Source organism: Amphiura filiformis, chromosome 5 (assembly GCF_039555335.1).
Source record: "Amphiura filiformis chromosome 5, Afil_fr2py, whole genome shotgun sequence".
In the NCBI taxonomy this organism is placed as follows: Eukaryota; Metazoa; Echinodermata; class Ophiuroidea; order Amphilepidida; family Amphiuridae; genus Amphiura; species Amphiura filiformis.
Genome location: NC_092632.1, coordinates 37,102,696 through 37,113,135, shown reverse-complemented (window position 1 = coordinate 37,113,135; position 10,440 = coordinate 37,102,696). Strand labels below are relative to the sequence as shown.

General features: G+C 35.8%; 1 protein-coding gene across 8 annotated transcripts in view; it reads right to left on the bottom strand.

Moving 5' to 3' along the window:
- Nucleotides 1-378: 378 nt before the first annotated feature.
- LOC140153072 (uncharacterized) overlaps nucleotides 379-10,440 on the bottom strand; it is a 100,652-nt gene continuing 90,590 nt past the window's right edge. For 7 of the 8 annotated variants that reach the window (XM_072175684.1, XM_072175685.1, XM_072175682.1 and 4 more), the window contains one exon: nucleotides 379-10,315. In XM_072175684.1, the coding sequence (XP_072031785.1) occupies nucleotides 10,287-10,315 (29 nt within the window). In that variant the 3' untranslated portion in view covers nucleotides 379-10,286. The remainder of the gene's footprint in view (nucleotides 10,316-10,440) is intronic. The other variant, XR_011859066.1, reaches the window with a different exon arrangement.

The window sequence follows — 10,440 nt, the reverse complement described above, 5'->3', positions numbered from 1 at the left end:
TAATTTTGTCCACCAATGAGAAAGGCTCTGAAATGATCATCAAAATGATGATTTGAAGCATGCTTACAATGTCAAATAAGTTGACAATAGAGTCAAAAACATACTACAATGTTCTGACACACCAGCGTTCCAATAATACCTTAATCATGCAAGTTTATCATCTTTTCTGTTTTTGCCTGTCCCACATATCCTCCAAGGCACAAAGCAAATTATGACACATTTTCTGTTGATTTTTGAATTGATCCAATTTGACACTTTTGTACCAGAAGAGTACTGCATCACTGATATAGCAACTGTACAAAATACACTCACTTGTCAATAACCCAAATTAAATTTTTAGAAACACATGTAACCACATAAATAAATGACTTCACTCTCTTACTTTTATGCCATAGTTTTATTTCTCATTTCCATATGAACCATTCGCCCTAAAAATGGGACAATAATGTACTTGTACAATTTATGTATATTGCATCTAGTTATTTTATTATCATTATTATTACCAGTATATAACACCTATGCCACAAATCTTTTCCCCAAATATGTGGAAGTTGTCTGAAAGGTATATGTACCAAGGTGTGTGGATACACTAAACTTTACACACAACTTTATATGTCTTGGATTCTAATACAAAATAACAACCAAGTCTGGGATTAATGACAATTGGCTAGTCTAGTTCAAATCCATATACACTATGGAAGACATGACCTTAATCTTCCACACAGGGAGTGTGAATTTTTTCAAATGGGGTTACCTGAATAGGCAACTCCATTTGAAATCTATACCTCCCGTGTGAGAGATTAGGGTCATATCTTCCATAGGGGGTGTATGGAATTCCACTGGAATTGCCTTGGGTTTAGACACTTGTGTTTTGGTGTGCTTAAAAGGTTGGCATTCAATGCTATCAATGATTCTGCTTCCCCCACAACAACCTGGATAATGCCAGCATCATATTTCACTCGTTTCCAAGACTACAAGTTGTCATTTTGCCCCTTTTCTAGTAGCATATTATTGACTGCCAATTGTGAAATTTTGGAATGAACATACACAGCCACCCAAAATCTGCACCCCTATGATTCAAGTCTTTCAGAAAACTACACAAGTTAGGAAAGTAATGTAGTATCACCTCAAATCTCACTGATTGGCAAAGTCAAGGACTCCCCTAATTGCTGTAAGTAAAAACCAGTAGAGTGGGGGAAATGAAATGTGGCACATACAAATATGTCATCACAATCTACACATCAAACTCAATAATGAGTTGTTTGCTACAAACTACTCAAAAAGTTTGCTAGTCTCATATTGGGCTCTTCCATTTAAAATCCACACTACCCCTGTGGAAGATTTTGGAATATCTTCCACAGGGGGAGTATGTTTTTCAAATGCAATTGGTCAGGGTTAATTATTTTAAAACCCACACTCCCTCTGTGTTATGGCTTTACCTATATCTTCCACAACTGGAGTGAGTATTTCAAATGGAAGTTACCCAATTGTCTATTGTATTCAAAACCTATACTCCCTCTGTGGAAGACTTTAGCTAAATCTTCCACAGGGGTAGTGTGGATTTGAAATGGAATAGCCCAATTCAGGAACCACACAGTTTCTGTAATATTTATATTTACTGTACTATTGTCACAATATTTTGTTAAAAAGCGTACAAATAGATAAATATGATCAACAAGTTCTGTGCAACCAAAAAAAAAGCATTGGAATGGATTTTTCATGCAAGCGTATTGACAAAACTAGATCTAATTTTGTATGAACCCATTAAATGTAGTATTTGAAAATAGAAGTAGGATTATATACACACAAAAATAGCATAGAGGCACCAGCTTATGGCATATAAATTGAAATTAAATTTGTTTATTTTTTACACTGCCTATGCAAATGAGAAACAGAAAATTACAATCATGAAAGCAGTAGAATTGAATAAATAATGCTTTTACAAAAATACAAAAAAACAAACAGTGAAAGTAAGCCACTTATAATAGACAAAGACCGATACATACATACTACACTTTCACATAGTTTGGTACCCAGGAAGTTAAGTTCACTGATCCACGTATGTCTATGGCATCAATCTATCAAGACATGTATGTATGGATCACTGAACTTATCCTGGAAGGTGAGTTTAGGGAGTGGGTTGAAAATTTGGACGAAGGGAAAATAAATTAATTCAAACTTGGTTTTGGATTGGACAGCAGGATTATCCTGAGTAACAACTACATAACTTCCGAATCATAAAATAATGTATGCTAGGTATGGTCAATTTATCTACGATATACTCAGACTTGGGTTAATTAACATAGCTCACACCAGCAGCAGGACACTAAAGCGTATGCAGCATATGATATCATACTGATGACTACCATATTTTATGAAGGACTAATATAAGGCTTCACCTTCTCTTTGATATGTAGGTAAATTTCTACCTGAACTATTGGCTCTCTGAGACACAAATGTGACAATTTAATGTACAACAGGTGGCATAACCATGGTAACTGCCATACTTTGAACTTTAACATCTAGCAAATTGGGCTATTCCATTTAAAATTCACAGTACCCCTGTGGAAGACTTTGTAAGTATCTGCCACAGAGGGAGTATGAATTCAAATGGAATGAGCACATTAGGCAGCTCCATTTGAATTTCATACACCCCTGAGAAAGATTCAACCTGAATCTTCCCCTGAGGGAGAGTGAGTTTGAAATGGAGCTACTAATGTATTAATTCAATTTGAAGCTCATACTCTCCCTGTGGAAGATATATCCAAAATCTTCCACATGGGTAGTGTGGATTTTAAATGGAATAGCCCAATGTGGCAGATTTGGCATCATATCACACCCTTTTTGCCAGACATATCTTGGCCATATCTGTTCCATTCAAACTTATTTATTAGCCCGGTAACAATTCTGATGCAGCAATGAATTGCGATCTATGCTAGCTTCTAGAGAAGTACAGAACTCTCATGTTCCGATTGACGTGTGGGCCATGTTAATGAATGACATATGCCGGGCTTTAATGAGCGCCGCCATGCGCTGATCACTTCTTTAACGGATAACTGGCCAGATTACTGGTTTGTTGTTATGATTATCAGACGATTGAATTAGCCAATCAGAACTCCACTTCTGTGTTTACGCTGTGTACACTCTCAAAAATCGCAAACAAATGCCGTTCTTTTCTGCCAGCAAGTGTGTTATTATTCGATCCACATGAAGATGTTTTCTCCTAAATTAAACTGAGAGAGTCTCTTGAGGTTTAAAATCCAGCCGTAAAATAGCGTCACATAAAAGAAAAAAAGGATTAAGTCAAAAGATAAAAAAGCCTATTCTAGCAGATAATACATGTATGCCTGCAATGTGAACATTCATCAGAACAACATACTCAATCAAATTTTAAACGCATAGTTTCACAAGTTTATAGGGAATTTCACAGGACCTTAACATCTCTTCATAAACTTTTGAGATAATAATTCTCACTTTGCAAGTAAGTACAACCACAATCCCTTGGAAGTCCATATGCATGGTACATACATACAATGAAATAAAAAAATAATGCTGGCAAATGTATATTACAAAACCTTGCTCATATTGATCATACATATTCAACCTAATTAGCATCCTGGGTGCCCAAGGAAGCCATTTTAAGGGGGTGCTTATTATTCTCTCATTATTCACAAGTCAAACTAATGCAGAAGGAAAATGCTGCAATTTGAGTTTAAGAAGTAGAAACAGTACATTTTTTTTGTAGCTGTTAAGACTTGATGCCAAATTTGGTTATCGGTTATGTAACATATTGATTTGGAGCCAATTTCATGCTTGAAACAGGTACACTGAAAGAGGCGCTGAAACAGAGAATTTAGGTGAAATGCATTAGTCCTTGGATGGACCTTGTACAGAGCACATGCCAAGACCAATGACTGAAGAGTTAGTCTCATCAAAGTCTTCCTTAGAATGGCCACTTCAGTGATGCTATAGAATAATACACACAATATACATCATAACATGACATGAGCACAGTGAAAAAGTCACTTTTTACGACCTGGGACCATTAAAAATATTGGTTTGGATGATATGTTACCATGGTGGTTACATCAGAGGCGCACGATATTAGGGCCAATATATAGTATGGCAGGTAAATTGCATACTACACTCTACTGGACTGTACAATGTAGAATGCCATACACCCTCTATGGAAGACATGACCTTAATATATAACACAGGGGGTGTAAATTTCAAATGGAGCCACCCATTCAGGTAGCCCTATTTGAAATTAACATTCCCTGTGTGGAAGATTAAGGTCATGTCTTCCATAAGGGGTATGAATTTCAATTGGAATAGCCCATTCATACATTATACTCAATCCAGTGGTAAAACACACGCAATACATCATACTACATTCTGGCCTTAATCGGGGCAAAAGTTTTGATGGAATATAAATTTTCCATCCTTAATCTCCCACACAAGGAGTATAGATTTCAAATGGAGTCACCCATTCAAGTAACTCTATTTGAAATGTGCACTCCCTTTGTGGAAGATTAAATTTTGCTGCTCATATTATTTTATGAACTCCAGGTTTATTCCCTATTGAAAAACATTTTCCCCCAAGTACACAAAGCACAAATCGCTTATCTCAACAATCAATCAGGATCATAATACACGTCATAAATTCTCACAAAAATTTCATGAAGTTCATTATAATTTATTTATAAGGGTCTTCATCCCTTACGATTAATGCCATAATTTATTAAATAAAACTGGCACTTTGCAACATGAATGCACTATTTACTACATAGGAGAACAGTATGAAATCTTATAGGTTAGACAAGAGAGCTGGGACTCTGCCATATTTACATATTAAGCATGGAGGGTGAAACAATGTGCCTTCAGATTATTTTGCCAAGTGTTTGGCAAACTGTTTATTCTTGTGTGATTGTGGCCTTTGTATTATTTAATGTCCCGAAAATGACCACTTAGTGTGGCATGTGCAAATGCTTCATACCATTTATCCATACAGTTTTAGGACTATGCCGTAAATTCTATTTTGGTCCCATGCATGATGAGTCAATATGGCAGATTTCCCACAATGCACTGGGCTATGAGGAATCCAAGCTCCCCTCGTCTAACCCTCTTTGTACAGTATACATGTGGGTAAAAACTAGGGCCAATACACTTACTTCTCAATACTTTTATCAATTTTTATCTACAAATTATGCCTATAACTACAAATAGTCATACTTGTTGTGACCAGGTTTATAACAACACAATATCACAAAGGTTCTAAATACAGTAGTTTGAAGTAACATTGAAAAGGCACTAATGTGGTTTGGACTCTTCTTACTTCTGCTTACTTAGTATTGCCAATGTTATCAGTACACTAAAAAACTTTCCGACATGGAGACTGTGAGGGGTGTTTTTGCAATGTAATAAGTATTAACTAATATTCTTCGTAACTTACAAAGATTGAAAACCTTATGATGAAAGGGTAATGGCTCACAACACTGGTAGACAAACCAACTGTGACACATTCTTGTTTTCAATTTAACCAATGGTAAGTGATACCTAACAGCACATATCTGATGCACTTAAATAATCTTTTTAAAAGTTCAAGGATAAAACTATTTAAGAGTATAAAATCCGAATTGGTACTTCTGCGTACATGAAGTGGTTAAGAATTGTACAGAAGTATAAATTCTTTTCACACACAGGTGTACAATAGACCTGTACAAATGTGACTTGGTTTTGTATTTGGACATTAAACGATTGTACCAGTGGGTTATTATTGTCACATAAATGGACTATTCGAGTTGGAATACATATACCCTCTATTAGCGTGTTTCTATTGGGGCCATTATCAAAAAAAAAAAACCGCTAAGAGATTAACTGTGCCCAATAGAAACTGACCTTCTCCGCTATTCTCCGGATAATAGTGGCGAGAGTTTTCCGGGGAATTTATCCTACTTTTGGTAGGCTAATGGCGGAGAAATTATCCGGATGTAAACTGACATCGTTCCGACAGACTGCGCTTGCAGGATAACAGTCCCCAATAGAAATTGTCCATTAGCCGCCATTCTCCGCTATTACCCGGTTAACAATTTCACTGGAAAAATTCTGGATGCTCAATAGAAACACGCTATATGGAAGACATGCCCTTTATCTTCCAAACAGGGAGTGTAAATTTCAAATGGGACTATCTGAATGTGTGACTCCATTTGAAATCTACACCCCATGTGGGAGATTAAGGTCATGTCTTCCATAGGGTATATGGACTTCATAGCCCAATGCCAATCACATGTATTTTCATGAAGGGTGTACAAGTATAATATGCCTGTGAATTAGATTGCTTCTCATCCCAACTGCTCCATTCTTTACACAGGGGTAACACTAACAGTCTCTTGGTTCACCCTGTTAAGCTGACAGTGATTTTACACGCTACAAAATGCAAATGAACCCTGTAAAATCTTGAATTCTGCAAAAGGTAATTTTCATAATGCTTTTCACCTCTGCAAGCTCACATTTAATTAAGTAATTTCATGTTTGCTAAATATAGACCTACACTTTATTTAACATCAGACCTACAGTAAAAATAGCCGATGATTTACATACTTGACTGATAGATAGCAATTTATTCTGCTTATAAGACTCATTAATCAAGACTCCAGTTCCTGTCAAGCTGGTAGCTCTTACTGGGTATTTCCGTCGAAATACATACACCCACTATGAAAGGCATGACTTTTAATTTCCCACACAGGGAGTGTGAATTTCAAATGGAGTCACTCTCTCAAGTAACCCCATTTTAAATTTACACTCCCTGTGTGGGATATTAAGGTCATGTCTTCCATATGGGGTATATAAATTTTAACTGGAATAGCCCAGAAGCTGTCTGCCCCCATTGGATTTTACCGAATAGTTAAGGTACACCCCCTGGACCTACACAATAAATATTTATTTCAATATTGTTCAAGCTTAACTTATGATGCGGAACACTAAAAATTTCAAATTTTACAGTAACTGAAAGAAACATGTTTGATAGTATTCAGTAGTGAAGTATAGTAATTGTATTGTCTGTACCATTCTTTCTATTGCCCATCAGTTGAGTTGTCCAATTACAAGTGACAACATCTGTGTAACATTTGGGCAGTTCCACAAATCCCCCAACCCCACGGGATGCACAGATTTAGAAAGTAATTCCAGATGGAATTATACCAGGGAATGATATCAGGATATGATTCAATTCCAGCTGGGCATTACATTTGGTATTCACAATTATATCAACTGCAGCAACTGATTTGTATCCTTCACTCAAATGATGATCAAAACTTGCATCTTGCTAAGATGTTGCTGTGAAATAGCTTCCCTGTGCTGTTTTAGTATTCGCTATCTAAGAACCGACATGAAATGCACTACAAAAGGTAGCCGTTCTGGACCAAGTTAACTAATTCTGATATCAGTATTTGCAGTAGCGCTTTGTAAAGCGTGGTATAAATGCTTGTATAATAATAATAATAATAATAATAATAATAATAATAATTTCATGTAATGCACAAACTGTGTAATGTCTCAGACTAAACAGTATATAGGGCAGTCACCATTTTTCAGAAAATCTGAAAGCATTTATGATCGAATCCTTGTAATATATCTTCGATGCACGCATCTTGCTGCGTAAACTTCAATGTGCATGGTGAAGATGCGTGCATCGAAGATACGTCAACAGAGATTCAATCGCAAATGCTGTTGGGATTTTCCGTAAAAAGTGAATTGACAAACCTGTGACCTTAATCATACTTGGAACCCACAATCCAAAGGCTATACACTATGTTGTATCTTGTTTAAAATATTGAAAGTATTTATTGATTATATTACTGGGCATATAAATGAAAATAAAATGAAAAACAACTCTACTAAGCTTTACACAAACGGTAACTATGTAAAGTTCTATACATATTAACAAGAAAATATTCATATATATTTGATATTACATTGCTAATAACAACAAAATAGAAGGTAAAACAAAAAACTTATGTGGACATACAAATCAAAAATTCACATATCACTTTGTGTAAATTCAAGGATTATTTTATTTAATATAATTTACATAAATATGGAGAAAATACACCAAGCTGTTATACTTCACTTTTAATAGTCTGTTTTGTTCTATCAGAATAAACCGCTACTAAATGTAAAGTAAGTCAACTTCCAGGACAAATGGTTAAAATTGTTCCGCAAATTAAATAAAACTTGATTTATATACTTCAATTTTTTATACATTTGACACACATTTTGACAATTAATCTTTCAAACAACTGGGACAGATCTGGCCAATCACTACCAGGATTGTTCTATACCATATATGGGATTTTAGGCATGATTTGAAAATTCAAAATATGTTGGGGTTTCATTTGTGGCTGTTTTTTTACTTAATATGAATTAAGAAGGACAGGGTGTATAATGGGCTATTGTAGTTGAAATCCATACACCCCCTGTGGAAGACACAACCTTAAATTCCCCACACAGGGAGTGTCAATTTCAAATGGGGTTACCTGAATGGGTGACTCCATTTGAAATTTACATTCCCATTGTGAGATATTAGGGTCATGTCACCCATACTGGGTACATGGATATCAACTGGAACAGCCCCACTGTGTTATCCTAAAAGTTACCAATGCCCTTTCCTATACTGAATGCGCTATATCACCGAGTACTGAATTAGCATGGTTATATACATTATTTACTACTATTACCATGCCTAAGTAAACTTGATGGAAAACAATGAGAGCACTGATATTTAATATAATGTCGCTGGGCAGGAAAAACCTCCTATGTACTTGTGGCCCTTGAACATGTTTAAAACAAAACTGCCAAAAGGTTACATAATTATGAGGTTTTGCTTTAAACATGTTCAGGGGCCAATGACACATAGGAGGTTTTTCCTGCCCAACGACAAATCATTATTTTTACAAAGGAAGTATACACAAACAGAACTCCTACAATAATAACAATATAGGACCTTGGTTAATAATACATACTGTATCAATATATGATGTCAAACTTTCAAAATAAAGTTTCAAACTCTTATTCAGGAGTTGTATTTATTTCTAGGTTTCAGAATCGTAGCAGGAAAATCTTGTTTAGTAAAAAATATTTTTAGTTGTGACTCTTTTTTATGTGTGTCATCTGATCTGAACAACTTTGATCCATTCCATTAACATAAAACACTTCAAACTTTCACTTCCAACATTCCTTTTACGTATGAGGCTCTTTTGTTGTCTTAGGGCAGATTTTAAAATCCCCTGAACACAAAAAACTGTCGTAACTCCAATGTAGATTCAAATTCCTTTCCTATTTCATTATGCTCTTATAACAGGTTAGCTCATTTTCATTTGGCTATTACAGTTGAAATCCATCCACCCCCTGTGGAAGACATGACCTTAATCTTCCACACAGGGAGTTCAAATGGGGTTACTTGAATGGGCGACTCCATTTGAAATCTACACCCCATGTGTAGGAGATTAAGGTCATGTCTATCATCAAGGATGTATGGATTTCAAACAGAAAATTTTTGCCGTTTCGCAAAATAATGTTTGAAGTGAAACGAAGTGGTTACCGTTAATTAGGACGGGACTCGTTCAACAGGGAAATACCTAATCATCATCTCCTGGTTGCGGTCACACACATTACGGAGATTCAGTGCTATACCTTCCCCTCTACCAAAGTCACCCTCATCTTTCTACAGTTCATACAGAATAAACTGGTCAACAATATGTTCAAGTTATGCTAAATGAACTATGCGACTGCACCATTGCCTTGACCATGACATGATTTACATGCATGGCCCAATTTCGTTGTCCAATCATAATTGGTAACACCCTCCAATATCCCAACCACACAGTGTAAGGCTTTAATTCCATATGCAAAGTGGTAACGTCAGCCTGTGTGGGAGGGTATGTGACGGTATTACCCATAAGTTGTGTTACTGCTATATCACAATATCCATCAACTCGATGTGTAGCAATCAGTCAGCATCGCTGATCAAAATACAAGATTATATAATAATAATTTTATTCATATATTATAAAAAAATCCATTTCAGGATAATTTCAGTCCCTGTCAGAGGACGTCCATATGGGTCACCATGACATTATGGTATCCATGGTGACTTGATGCATTAAAGCAGACTAGCGGCATAGTTTGGTGTCTCATCAGCCTGCTGCTGATATCTAGGCATGTATGTAATCCTATATCAACACAGTGTTAACAGTTCTTAAGGCATCTTGTGTTCATATCTATATTGCCTATCTCCTGTTTAGCTCCATTTTGATAGCTGTAAGAATAAATGAATGAAAAAAAATATGATTAAGAAAGTGAGACTACTTACAAATATACAGCAACATTTTACAAATATATTGTGTGCCCTAAAGTCTTAGCGACATTTTCAATTATTTTTGT